Genomic DNA, 14,961 nt, shown 5'->3' with positions numbered 1-14,961 from the left:
TGACGGCGCTTCCACAAAAGGAAGCCCGGTGTTTCCGTCTGGGAGCTGTGTCGCAGCTTACCTTCCTGCCTTTCTCACTGTCGGGGAGGTAGCAGTGTCGAGGGAACCCTCTGGCACTGAACTTCTTCCCAGGGTTGGGGTGCTCATTGGTCTGGTGAAAATGTCAAGAAGAAAAAACAAAAGTTACAACGCCTTCACTTGCAATTATGACTTAATTGTGTGGGAAATGTCAACAGCACCCACAGGACAAGCTTTACTGCTCACATCGCTTAAACGAGGCTTTTGTAAAATAATCAGCTGGGAACTATGTTACTTTCAATATGCAGTAATATGTTCAGTCTCTGTCAAAATAAAGTGCTTTGAAACCACTAGCATGAAATAAAAATCTTGTAGCTCATCAAAGCCAGGGTCCCACCAATTCCCTCAACCTTATCAATAAAAATACGTCACACAGTTAAAGCAGCCTTGTTATAACAAATTTCTCTTGTTTTTTGTCCATTTTCCTATTTCATTTTCCTTTTTTATGTTTACATTTTGGTAATATTCCCAGGCTTTGGTTGCTGTAACAACACATTTGCCTTTCCCGGTCTTTTGTGTGTTCTTTGTGCTTTTATTAAGCACACTTCTTGGACAGGTTATAAGGCCCCTTTTCACTGTACCACTAATATAATACCACCTAAAAATAAAGCTGCAAGAAGCTTTGATGGAATCAGGTAGTTCAGCAGGGCACAGTCGCCATGGCAACTTGATCAGATCATGCTAAAAGCTGGCTGTAAGCAATAACAGGAAAAAAGTTCTGTGCTGCCCTCTCATGACTCATTTTTTGACAGTCTTTGGAAAGAAGTGCCGAGATGGTTAGAAAAAAAACAGGTGTGGCCAAAAGATGAAGAAACTTTTTAAATAAAATTAGATAAAGCAGAAACTGATATCACGAGACTCTTTAAACTCAACTCGTTTCAGTGACTCCAGAGGTATGCTATTTTCGAAAATCAGGCATACGGTTCAAAAGTTACATCAGAGGTGATCCAGAGAGAGTCATTCCACTTTTGATTAATCCCAGCGCACCGAAAATAGCTGTAATTCCCCCAAAAGGGGGAGTGCAATGTGGCCTCCAATGAATGGGAGTGACTGATTTATGCCTGCATCTAGAAATAGAAATTATATTTTAGCTTTTGCAAGTAAAATATTGATTATATCATCACACTGAAATGAGACTAATATCCTGTTTTTTCTCACAACGAAGCCAATTTTAACCATAAATCTATCTTCCTGCTAACGTGTGCTGCCTAAAAGTGGGCAGATCGGTCCAAATACAGCATCGATAGCAGTATCAGGTTGATACTACCACGATGTGATCAATACGTGGTTCCTATCCTCTAAGGAACCACGTAGTCCACTGGATTGTTCATGTTTTTTTTGGAAATGACAAAAATGACCTCAGACATGCATTATAAAACATGTCTGAACCTCTTTGTGTTTGTGGTGACTGTCATGTTTATTTTATGTATAGCCTATAGCAAATGTAAGCAACAGAAGCTGACCCAAAGTGCTTTAGAGACACGCACGTTTACATTCCAGGTCTCCAACAAATCCCAGTTTCAAAATACATGAAAAGCTGAAAGATGTGTTTTTAAAAATCACAATAATTTTTAATTACACATTAAAATGTGTTCATAATTTGTAAATTGATGATTCATCTTATAAGTCATGGCACACTGCTCTCATAGCCTTTATAGGTTAAAAGTATCAGTATTTGACTTTATTTACTTTACGTTGGTTCGAGTATTGTACCAATGTAAAGTACACGGCACTAATACTAACTGATCACGGATGAGTATACTTCTTAATGTTCATTAAAGACCAAAACAAATAGGTTTCAGCTACAAGCCATCATTAGTCCAGGTGGACTAATGATAAAGTGATATGTCATCAGTCACAGTTAAACATAAACGACACAAATACATAAACATAAACTATCAATACCATGACACTGATTACATGTGTATTATGTAAATCTGCAGGAATATTGCACCATCTACTGCACTTGCTGGATGAAATAGCCCTGTTGGGCCTACAAATGAGATGAACCCCAAGTACTTAAATGAAATAGCGTCACACAAAGTATGTTAAAAGGAGGGTGCTAGTGTTGTTATGTGTTTTCCTGGAATTACAAAAAGCAGCTCAATGCTAATCCTTAATTTGAACCTTTAGCGTTTTCAATTTATAGAACACAAAGCCAGTATTCTCGTCTCTGTAACAAATGTAGGTCTCGAGTTTGTCTTTAAGGAGATCACACACGATGGCAGTTGAAATAAAATGTCATTGGGCTTCTTTCAACTTTCTTCTTGAAGTTGCTTTTATGTTCGAAGAGGCTGATCTTTAAATCTCATTTAGTTTTCTTCACATATACATCGGCAGTGTAGTGTGGGCTTTTCAACCAGTGGATGGCATTCTTGGTTTTAACAAGAAAATCTGTTTGATTTTGAACTTTTTTCTAGTGTGGGATGCAGAAATGTGTCCTTTTGATCATAGCGCTACTTGCTACTTGTGATGATCAAACACTGGGAAGAAGATCAATATTTAAAAATGTTATTGTTTTTCTCAAACTGTTCTGATGTTCACAAACATTAAGACATCTATTCATCAGCGAGTGCTGGGTTTATGGGAGGACAATCCCCTCATCAGCACCTATTACTAAAAGGTAACTACAAAAAGTATTAGCATGGCAGACTCCAACCAGGCAGCTAGAAACTCTCTGCCGCTCCTCTATTTGTGCATGAAATCAAAATAGTTCATGCCATAAAGTGGCTTGTGGTGCAATCAAAATTCAATTCAAATCTAAAAACTGAACATTAACATTAACTACAACTACACAAAAAAGAAAAAAAAATCAACACCACCAACAACAGAAATGACATTTCTCCATTCATTCTGTACTATCTTGTAGGTGCCCTCGTGACACCAAAAGCTCAGAAGGTTAGAGCGTTAGATTCTCGACCATTTAGAACTTCCTCTGATGATCTTTGTAAACCACATTGAGTCTCTCTCCTGTCTCCTGTCTCCTTCCCCTAACCCCGCCTCCCACTATAGCAGATGGCACCCCTCCCTAAGCCTGGTTCTGCTGGAGGTTACTTCCTGTTAAAGGGGAGTTTTTCTTTCCTACTGTCACCAAGCGCTGTGTGATTGTTGGGGTTTTCTCTGTATTACTTTGGGGTCTTTATCTTACAATATAAAGCACCTTGAGGCAACTGTTGTTGTGATTTGGTGCTATGTAAAATAAAACTGAACTGAATTGAAGTGAACACACCACCTACTTTAACCTATTAAAGATGTACAAGTATAAAGCCCATTATAGTGTGCTACTATTTTCATCATACAGTTTTGGGTGCTGGCATAGACTGAAAAGGCAAAAGAAGATGGACAATATGCACAGCGTCACCACTTCCCTACTCACCCAATTATTTTGCTATCGTCCACAGAGTACAGAGTGTAAACCTGACCATCTATGATGATCACTCATGTTGTCTAGAGTGCAGGCTGAACTGCAGGAGGGGAAAAAGACAGACCTACAGTAATGTCCCCTGGCAATAGTGTATTGTGTTGTTATGCTGATCTGAGTGGTCAGATGACCCCCAGCGCTATCCCTGGGGGCTCTATGCCTTCTCCGCTGGTGGAAAAAGGTCAGCTTATTGACTCAATTTGAGCTCATCTCAGGAGTCAGGAGAAAATACCAGCCAAAATACCACCAGCTCAGACCCGGTGAAATCCAATTGCAAATCCCAGCTGTTTAATTTTCTTATTAATGTTAATCAGTTTGATGTATAAGCTGAAAGACAAATCAACTAAGGGAAGGCGGACTTGTATGCCTATATTTATAAGGACAAAAAAACATGCATGTTTTCACTCTATATATTTCTTATACAACATAAGCCTTTACCATGAGAGAGAATTACTCTTAGATACTTCTTTGTCTTTGCCCTGAATCACTGCTTAATTCCTAAAAATGCTGTTTCCTCAGGATCCCGACACCTCAGCTTCCTGCGTGAGTAACTCTCCATCCAACTTAAGCGGATAAGCAGTTGTAAAAGGTCACAGATTTAGAGGCAAGAGACAGCGGATCAGGGTAGAAAGGCAGGGTGGTGGATTAGGTGAAGTGAGACGGCTCTCACCTGGATCCCGGCAGGAATATCGTAGACAATGCGGATGGTCTTTGAGTCTGGATAGCCTGGCAAGCAGTGTGGTATGACGTGGTACTCCATCTTCCCGGGGGGCTGCGTGCCTGTTTTCTCCCCATAGATGGTTTTGCACGTTGGGCACTGAAGACTGCCATCCTGCTTTGGAGAAAAATAATGATTTGACGTTAATGACGCAATAAAATTAAACCACTTTGTTTCCAAAACCCCAAATTAAATGGATGATTTGCAATTTTTTTTTCAGCCTAGAGACAATATATCAAATATTGAGACTGAAAAATGCCTTTTATTTGTTTCTGCTCATTTTAAATTTCAAATAGAATGATTCCAAACAGCAGATAGACGATGTTAGGAACTAACTGGTAAATATATTTTAATATTTAGTGGATAAAAAAACATATTTTTCTCAGGAGTTGTTAGTCTTTATCCCCAAGTAGAGCTGGGAAAAAATACACCACTGCAGTTCTTTCTGGAGCCACAGTAGGATTTACACATCTATTATAATGTAGTACAGCAATATCACCTATCGCAGCTTAAAGAAAAATCTAAATTCAAAGAGGGGAATTTTAAAAACTGGACAAATAAAAAGTAGAATCATCTGCATAGATTGTTACAGTAAAATGTAAATAAGAAGTTTGTTGTTTTTGTTACTTTTGTAATTCACACTTTTATTTAAAGGGGAAAAATGGTGTGATCACATTACACCCATATTGGCTTCCTTAGACTGGCTTTACTTCCATTTCAGGATCCAGTTTAAACGTTTATTCCTTCTTTTTAAACCTCATGGTTTGTCACCCTGTTACTTAACAGAACTTTGGAAACCCTAGACTCTTAGCTGAGCACGGACATCTACGAACGACCTGCTCTTGGAAATTCCCAGATCAAGGATTTAAATTAGAGGTGATTGAGACTTTTCAGTGGTGGCTCCCAATCTTCTAAAGACCCATTTGTTCTTGCTTTCACGTCTAGTTGAGCAGAGTTCCCTGGCTTTATTGTGCAAAAACAGACTTATTTACTTTGTTTTATTACATTTCTGTTGTATATTTAATGTTCATTTAGTGATCCTTGTGTATAGTGTGTATTTTGTACAAACTGTACAGCATTTTGGTGAACTGAGGTATTTTAAATGCACAATAGAAACTTTGATTTGTCTTGATTTTTTTGTTCTGGAGCACCAACAGTGCAGCATGGTGTTCTTTTGTTTGCAGTTGCAAGCAGTGAATCTGAATTTCCTGCAAGCAAACATCAGTGTCCAAAGTAATTTTACAAAATACTGTGCTGTCAAGACTGATCAGATGAGGCTATATAAGCTTTCCATCTGTTAGCAGCAATATCGAGGGCCATCATCTGCCAGTGCCGTGCAACCCCGTCGAGCTGTAAGACATCGCGAGTTTAGAATTTGAGCCTAGCGTGACATCATAACAGCGTCTGGCTCGCAAGCTTTTACCCACCTTATTGCCATTGTTGTACATGGCCACCAGGCATAGCAGATGGTACATGTGCCCACACTTGCCAAGTTTGCCCACCAGCTCTGGCTTGATGCCTTTGTGCTGCAGGACGCCTTCATAGCCGGATGACATGACCAGCCTCTCCATGCAGATGGTACAGTCCTGGAATAGCGGGCCAAAATACTTGAGCTGCCATTTGACATGTACATGACTGTACTCATGAAGCAACTTAAATCCTGAATATGCGCACCGATGGGTTTTATTCTCACCTCATCTGGCACCACTTTAATCTTCTCAGTGTATCGTCGCACCACATCTTCTGGGTTTTTCCCTTTTAAAAATAAGTCACAAAAGTCATGAGAACAAGCCACAGGTAAGTGTGAGTAAAGAGAAAATTGACTATTCAAAAACAAGAGAATAACATCAGATCAGTCTCAGAGACTACTCTGCCCCATGTGCCTTTCTTTTCTTTCTTTTTTTTTTACCAATAAAAGAAAGTGTGCATGTGGAAACAGTACACATGTTAGTGATGTTCAAGAGGAGGTCACCTTGAAGCTGCCACATAACACTGGCAACCCCACACTCTCATAATCCCTGTGTGCAACCAGGCTGGTATGGCTGAGAGCACACCCACAGCTTACATCCCTAATACGCTTACAGGCAACCTTTTTTCCCCCCCGAGCTTTTGTTTGTTCATTTGAGGGAGAGCCAGTGAACACAGGCAGAGAGAGTAGTGAGGGAAGGAGACAGCTTTTGTCCCCCCCAAATCCTCAGGTATAAAGGGTATGCAGGAGGTAGAAATGTGTGAAGAGAAGGAGAGGTGAAAACAGAAAAAAGGAGGAGAAAGACAGAGAAAAAGTTAATAAATTAATTAAGAATAATTTTACTCTGTTGTTATTTGACAGCTTCATTCACTTCTCTGATTGTTCTGGGTGCAGAAAGCAGAGCAATAGAAATCAAATCAGACACAAACACATAGGTTGCATATTTGTCTGTTACCTGAAGTAACATTTGAAAGGTCAATAATTTCTAATTACTACAGCAGAAGATTTTATTTTATTTTATTTTATTAGTTTTGCTGTTTTTTGGTAATAGTCAGCCCGTTCTCACTCCCGAGGCCTAACATCCCGACTATTTGTCACATCCCGTGGCGTTCCTGAGGTATGTGAAAGGTGACCTTCCGCGTTCTAATGCTACGCACCAGTTTATGGATGAAATCCAGTTGAATGACAGTCCCGCAGTAATACATGTACCAGCCATGTATTCCAGCCCTAACACTAACCTTATCCCTAACCCTATCCCTAACCTTTGCCAGCACTTTAATGACGTTAAACTGCGTTTTCCAAAGTGATTTAAGTAAAATGAACGAACATGTGAGATTGATTCCAAACAGTTCTCATGTTTCCTCATTTTTCTGATCTTGTCACTTGGGATGTGGTGGGTGTCTGGAAGCGTAATATGTTGACGATTTGTCACCTAGCATCAAATATTACGTTTTGGGAGTGAGAACGTGTTGTAATAGTCTGCAGCATTTGTTGAGGCTAAAATAAATATATGGTCATGAATTTGCAATTTTTAAAGTTTTCGCACAACTTGGCTTGATAGTAATACATTCATATAAAAGATACCTTCTAATAGCATGTTTTAAATTCTAGTTTAAGGCCAAGTGTACTTGCAAAACTAATAACTATATATTTAGTGCTACAGTAGCTAGCTATTACCAGGCAGTCTGGATATATTAGCTGTGTTAGCATTTAGCTTAGCTCTAGGCCTTACCCAAAGGTAGTCTCACATAGCTGTTAGCATAGGCTCTTGTTTTTTGGGGGTTTTTTTGTTTAAAAGCTTGATTTTGGTGAATTTGAATAAGGACCACCGCAAAAAACTGTTGTAACAACAAACCTAATTGGATACTTAAATCACCATCTCTCAACTGAACAAGGAGATTTTAAAGAAGCTAAGAAAAGGTAAATTGTTTAAAGCTAAAGAAGCAGGAAAGAAAAAAAGGCTGTTATCTGGTGACGTTATAAACACAGCGGATGATGTGAGTACCTGACATTTGTTGCACTTGCTTTTGTAAACTTTAATAATTTCTTTTATAATGAAAATAACACTATGCATTGAGGAATGCTTTTGTTGGCGCATGCTGTTCTTACTGATACTGATACCGGCACGTCACAGTTGAAGGAAATTCAAACTGGTGTATCTCTAAACAAAATCTTTGTTCACAATGGTGAGATGCTTGAAGGACTGACTAAGAGGACAAGTGCAGTGCAAGGATAGAAATCCAACAGTCTGACTGTTCAATTAATACAAAAACTCCCCGGGGAGGTCTGTGGTTTCCACTGCTTGCATCGACCAACACTTACTCAGGCCCAGAGTTCTCCAACTATACACCAGATGCCCTTTCGAACCGGCTCAGTGTAACTGTGCCTTTCATTGTGTCTTCATGTATCAATCTGAATGTAGTGTTACATTTATGAAGTTGTTATTTTACTGTATACATATATGAGCTTTTTGAAAGGTACAGGAATGCTTTTCAAACTGACTGTTAGCAAACTTGGGTGAAATCTGAGCCACTGCTAACCTTATGGAACAATTATGGATCCCTCAACAGTTTATTTGGTGGCTTATTTTGCAGTTTCAACACTCAGAAGGCTGAAACATGTCGCAAAGTTTGGCAGAACAAAGATGGTCTGTCAGTGGTTGGCAGATTTCTCTCATCTGTGCATTTCTCATTTCTTCACTTATTATAAAACTACAAACTACAGTGCTGTTGTTCTGAATTCATTCTGTTGTTCGGTCCCGCCGTCTCACCTCTTCTTAGGTGCTTTTTCTTGGTTTTGCGGCGCATGCCGTTGATTCCTGGCACAGGTTTCATGTCGCTCTTGTTGATGGGGGGTGGGTGCAGTATAGGTTTTGGTGCTCGAGTCAGGCAAACGGGCAGACCTGCAGCGCACATCAGGATACCTGTCATACCTGACGCATGGGTAGGGCACACACACAGAAAAATAAACAAACATTACTCATCTCAGCAAAAACGATCATTTATAGCTGATTGCTAAACAGATGCTGCACAGCAGATTTGGTCTAACCTGCTAAGGCTGGGTGCACTGGTCCAGAACCAGTCAAGTTTTTAACTGGGAGTGCAGGAACCCTTTAAGAAAAAAGAAATGAAAAGGCATAAAAATAGTAATATTATAAGTACAGTGTTGTTACAGTCCCTTACTCAAAGGTCTCTACAAAGAGAATTGCTCACATCACACAGACAGATGCTTCTCGCCATGCGGGTCCATTTAATACACAGCTTATAATCTGTAAATGACCCTGCGACTGCTAAAATGGATGGTAAACGGTCCCATTTGTGTACAACTGCTTGTTATGCCACAGCTGAAAAACCTGAAAGCAGCAGACAGTTCTGCTCTGCGTGGCATGAAAAACACTCAAGCTAAAATGTCAAATGTGCTTCACCACAAAGACGAAGACAACTGCAGTAGGATGAGACAACTCGACTTGTGCAAAGCGCTGCCGCAGAGTCTGATTCAGGATGACATTCGGAGAGGCTGAAGTTCATGACAAACACAGACGACAAAGACAGTTGACTTGCTCACTCTTCAAGATCTATGAAGCACAGCGGGCAAAAACAGGGGCATTAATATGAGCGCGCAAATTTCCCCGAGCGAAGCAGAGCACAGGAACACGTTTCCTTTCCCTGGATTAAAAGTACAAAGCCATCAAACTAAGAGTTATTAAAGCTGAGATTACACTGCCCTTTAAAAAACACCTAATAAATAAAATCACACCAAATGTGATGGTGTACTCAAATGTACTCTTAGTGCTGATCCCAAGCCCGGGTAAATGGAAAGATTTTCATTGGGAGCTACGAGGATAGACAGCATTAGAAGTCAGTACATGAGAGGGACAGGTTGGGTCAAGCGATTTGCGTTTAAGTTAAAGAGGCAAGGCAGAGGTGGTTCGGACATGTACAGACGAGCGATGGTGGATGTATTGGACAAAGGACGTATGGAGCTGCCATATTCCAGGCGGAAAAGAGGAAGATCTCAGCAGAGGTTCATGGAAGTAGTGATAGAAGACATGCAGAGGGTTGGTGTTATAGAAGAGGAAACCGGGGATAAAATGGAGGCAGGTTATCCACTATGGCGACTCCTAAAGGAAGCAGCCTGTAAATTTTACTAAATTTGAAAGCAATGGACAGCAGACAATTATAAAAAAACAAACGTAAGCCAGTGTGAGACAATGTGATGAAAACAAGCACTTTACTTTGAAATGGATAGTTTCAAACCACACATTTTTATTCCTGTTAACAGTTTAGACTCCAAACAGGTGGAAAAGAGGACTAAAAAATTCTAATAAAGTTTTATAACCATTTAAATTCCTCTTAAATTGCAAAAATTACACTAGGACACTTGGTTAGGCCTTCATACATATTATTTTACGAAGAAGGAAGCCGTTGTTCATTTTTAGATTTATTGTTTTAATATTATTAGAGTTGATGGTAAGAATGACATTAGAAGAAGAAACCGCGAAGACTAGGTCACAATATGAACTGATGTGAGGATATTTTGAGAATGGTGGCTCCAAGGGAAAATCATATATCATGTCTCCATTGAGACCTCCAGAAATTAATATCATTAATGGGATTCTGGAATAAAATGAAGCTTGTATTTCACCACTTAGGAAATAAAAAAAATATAGGTCTGTACTTTAATGCCCTTTGGCAACAAGTGAAGATAGAGACAAAGTGTTTATATGGAAGAAATCATCTAGAGTAGAAGAACTGTTTAACAGGAAACAAACAAACTTGTGTGACAAGAGCTTGTGCAGACTGATGGACAACCATTACAGGAACATGTTGGTAATTACCAATGCTGTTAACTTAGGCCAGCTGGGGCATCAGCCTTACCCTGTGTGTTGGTCTAATAAATTTCTCAAGCACTACATATTTTGAACAAAGCCAGGGTCTCTCTCTTTTTAGGAAGGTAACCTTAGACACCTGTAATACAGCTCACTGTGGTGGTGCGGTGTAGATAATGGCTCGGCTCTTGGACGTAGAAGTGGGGCAGGTCGGCTGAGGGAGGTGCGCCGGTGGAAAGAGTGGCACACCTGGCCTGCATTCGGTGCGGGCAGACTGCAGCACAGAGTCATTACGCTCCGAAGCCGCACAGTTGTCGGAGGAGTGATTAGTAAAGAAATGTGTGCACTAACTACCTTCAACCCTGTGGTTACTGTGGCAAACCTGCTACACTTCTAAACCAACCCATGTTTCAAATAACGTGGAGTTAAAGGTAGCCATCATCTCCGGATGTTCAATGCTGTGCTCTCACTGAATCACTAGAGTTCTCAGTTTATTGACTACAAACACGTACACACACCTTCACACACACACTCCTGCGCACGTCTCTTTGCTCTTTGTATGAAAGGAGTGAAGTGTCAGACCCTGTAGCTCTAGGCACTGCACAAATCCGCATCAACACAGCGCTTTGATATTAGTGAGGGACTCGGTTCTTACACCAGGGGAAGCCGCTCAATAAGCTGAGCGCAATAACAAAGGGACACGAGGTCTGACTGAAGCCGATGTGTGCCACTGCATTTCTGGGAAGGACTCAAATACGCTGCGTCTCACACCAGCGGGCCAGAAACCGGGATCAGCTTGCTTTTGTTCTGGAGTGTAACAAAAAAATACAGCGATGTGCAGCTCTGATAAATGCCTTATGTCAGAAAGTCAAATTCAGAGGGGGGTGGGAGGTGGGGGGTGGGCACGTCAGATTTGATTTTTGTCCAAAAAAAGACACCAGTGAGTGATTTCACACCTTCAGCCACAGAGGAAGAATTAATAGACGAACTCACCTCCTGCAGTCTGCGCGTGTAACAAAAACTAACCAGTCAATACTTCACAGTACACAGCCGCCCTTCACTCAATGAAAGCACCAGTTTGAGTCAAGAGGTCGGCGGTCTATTTTTCTGTGTCTGGAATAAAAAAATGTGTACGAAAGTGTAAAAGTTTATATAAAAAAACCCCAAAAACCAAAAGCAGAACAAAAGTAAAAAGTAATCTAACAAACAAGAAAAATAAATATATTCACTGCCACCCAGTGGGAGAATCCTTCAGATGCCTCCCTTTATGAGTGCATGTTTAATTTAAGCAGTTCACAGAGAGTCCTGTGATCAAACAAATCATTTTCATGAGAAGAAAAAAGGGGGACGACACAACACAAGAGCCCTTAACGCCATCTCATTGTGGACAAACTAAAAGCACACACAGCAGTGGATCTGTACTAGAACAAGACATTAGTTAGTTTCATTTGTACTGCATATAGATTCTAGAGAAGATCTCAAAAAAAGATGGAAACTCCGTGGTACGATAAAATCTACACAAGCCGAAACACAAAACACACAAACATTAGATGCTATTGATAATTCTTATCACCTAACCAGAAAGACACGCACTCCTACACATAGACGCACATCTTGGAGCGCGTTCTTTCCTTCAAATCTCTGATTACACATTAAACTGGCAGCCAGACAACCTGTAGCCAGTGTACAGCTGTGGACATCTGTCTCCTTTTGTACACAATTCTCTTGCCTTTCTTGTTTTTTCATTTAGAAATGGGAACCTCTGAAATCAGTGAACCCTGTGCCTCTGAATCGCGCCTTAAACCACATGACGCTAAAAATCTCGAACACGGAATAACTTTTGATGTTGATTATTTCATCAAGAAACGCCAACATTCATGTTAAAAACCCTGAGTTGTCCTCACCAAAACAGCCACTTTAGGGTTAAAACAATCAATGATCCTCAACAATGGGCTCTGTTGGCTTGTGCTCAGACCTTGAGAGCAATTATAACTCATTGTCAGCGTAAACAAGCGCGGACCTTTTCCACATTCAGCAAACTACACTGAACCTTGTCACCTCTAGATTGCTTTTACGCTGACAACTCCAATTCTTTTCATCCTCCTGTCTTGTGTTCACTTCTTTGTTCCCTTCTCTCCATGAAGTAAAAATTAACCTGAGCCTATCTTTGCCCAAACCTTCGACAGTGTGTCCGAGTGGCATTTCTTATAACTAAGGCTGTAATTTCTAACCCAAAACCAATGTAATTTAGTAATAAACCCACCTCCCACAAGCTCATCCATCAACACCACAGTAATAAATGCCCCTTGCAGATCATGGGCATGAGGGTCACTATTCCTCCTCTATCTCCTGCTCAGAGTAATACTTCTTCTCTGGAGGGAATCTCCCAGCTGCCTTGAGGACTTAATCAGATGTGATTCCCAAAATAAAGAGACCACATTAAGCCTCGCTGAGGAAGTGCTGACGGAGGACTAATATCTCCTCATCTGTTTATTATGCGCTATAAAGACAGAGTCGAATGGAGAGAACTCCACGAGTGCTTAATTGCATATTGATGTGTATCGCAGGAGAGAGAGGCTTGCCCCCGCTACAGTGTGGGTGGCAATGAAATGCCCTGAAAATAAGCAACGATGGCACAGACGATTTCCAAAACTCTGGCTCGGGATTTTTCCATTTATTTTAATAACAATTTTCATCATGAGGGGAGTGCCAGAGCAGGAGAAGCAGAGCAACACACTGAGGGATAATGATCTCAGGCCTCCAGTCAAAACTCAGGCTGGCTCCTTAACACGAGCAGCTCGTAAACACAGCCGATAGCAGCGAGGGAACGCACCCAATTAAAAAGCTCTTTCTTTCAGCTCATGAAGACAAGGCCTTGTTTTTTTTTTACCTTTCATCTTTCACCTGTCAGAGAACTGAAAGCAATACTATAAAGCAGCTCTAACTAAAGACCTGCAGCGCAGGGCTTAACCCGGTCGAGCGGAGAGAAAGTGCACAAGAGGAAGTGGTTTGACTGACAACGGAGGCCTAAAAAACACAAAAGAAAACAAAACAAAAAAATCCCCAGAGGCCTTGTGAAATTCTTCCTCTGTTCATTCCGCTACAAATGATATCTGTTTATCTTTTAAAGAGGCAGACGATTCGTCGTTAACATTTCTCGTATCTATGCGTAAACACACAACGACAAGATAAATCTCATAGCGAGAACCTGCTGTGGTTCCTTTTTCGACGTGTCGATGGTGAGTTTGGTTTAAGGGTGAAATACTCGAGAACGATTAGATATACGCAACATGGTGCTGCACATAAATGATGCAAGACTATTGACTCAAAGAGATCAACACGAACAGCTCTTTTACCAGCAAATATTTAATGAATTCATAAATATCATGAAATATCTATAAAGATGATGCAAGCTAGGTTCAGTATTATTTAATGAACTGATTTTAAAAATAGTCAGTTAATTTCTCCCAGTTACATCACTGTGAACTGAATATCTTTTGGGCATCAGTTTAAAAAAAAAAACCCAAAACAAGCAATTCAACCAGTAAGCAAAGAAAATAATCTAATAATAATAATTAATAAAATAATAGACAGTTGCAGTGTTGCTTCCAGCTCATGCAACAGTGTGATAAGAAGAAACAAAAAACTATGGCAGTCTGCATCTGTCGCTGAGCTGCACAGGTGGCGATATGTGGGCTGCTCTGTAATAAGATAAACTGATGTGTTGACACAAGCCAGTAGATGGTGCCACTTGTGATGTTTTCACACGTAACACAGATGCATTAAACACTCCCCCCCTCCCCTCCCCCGCTTTGACAACCACAACCTGTATTCTTTTCAGAAGATACAAAGATCGATATCTGGCCTTTTATCATCAATGGACTCGGGAACAAATGCGTTGTCTCGAAAACCAGCGTGCAGCTTTTCTCGCTGGTGGCTTGAAGTACACCTTGCCTGATTCATCCATAGCGGCTACCTCGTTTGCATACATAAAACAGCGAAATAGAGTCATGTGAACGAGCCACAATGTGCCAAATACCTTCCGTGCACCCAGCAGTTATATTAGAGCGTGGGCGTGTGAAAAAAACACAGATCTGATGTTTTACATTCTGTGTGGGTTACTCTGTTATCTGTCTGTAGCAGGCTTGTGGGAATATGCGAGGGAGTTCACGTTTCAGTTTGTGTCTGTGCGCTTGCAAGCTCTCATGTCCTGCTGTGTGTATGTTAACCACACTCATCCTGTGCGTCGAGCCACTCGCCTGGGAACATGACGCGCTCCGCCTTTTACCCCCTCGGTCTCTTCCTCTCCCTCACTCTAGCTCTCACTGTCTCGTAAGAAACTCATTGTGCTGTGAGGTAAAAAAGAATACGAAAAGAAGAAGAAGAAGTCACATTTCGCCCACAGCTCTGAACACCTGAGCTGTCACTGAATTCTTGAAATGCAGAAC

The 14,961-nt window shown here is 40.7% G+C and overlaps 1 protein-coding gene across 4 annotated transcripts in view; it reads right to left on the bottom strand.

The window, feature by feature from the left end:
• Nucleotides 1–14,961, bottom strand: part of dtx1 (deltex 1, E3 ubiquitin ligase) — a 48,114-nt gene that overhangs the window by 6,312 nt on the left and 26,841 nt on the right. For 3 of the 4 annotated variants that reach the window (XM_086313708.1, XM_086313709.1, XM_086313710.1), the window contains 6 exons: nt 8,734–8,795; nt 8,456–8,617; nt 5,911–5,972; nt 5,645–5,803; nt 4,170–4,334; nt 62–151 (listed from right to left, as the gene is read on the bottom strand). In XM_086313708.1, coding sequence (XP_086169834.1) covers nt 62–151; nt 4,170–4,334; nt 5,645–5,803; nt 5,911–5,972; nt 8,456–8,617; nt 8,734–8,795 — 700 coding nt within the window. The remainder of the gene's footprint in view (nt 1–61; nt 152–4,169; nt 4,335–5,644; nt 5,804–5,910; nt 5,973–8,455; nt 8,618–8,733; nt 8,796–14,961) is intronic. The other variant, XM_086313711.1, reaches the window with a different exon arrangement.

Source organism: Aulonocara sp. 'chitande type north' Nkhata Bay, linkage group LG12 (assembly GCF_057382095.1).
Source record: "Aulonocara sp. 'chitande type north' Nkhata Bay isolate Kocher_YH1m ecotype deep benthic linkage group LG12, A_spYH_male_GT1.1, whole genome shotgun sequence".
Taxonomy (NCBI): Eukaryota; Metazoa; Chordata; class Actinopteri; order Cichliformes; family Cichlidae; genus Aulonocara; species Aulonocara sp. 'chitande type north' Nkhata Bay.
This window is presented reverse-complemented; position numbering and strand designations above follow the sequence as displayed.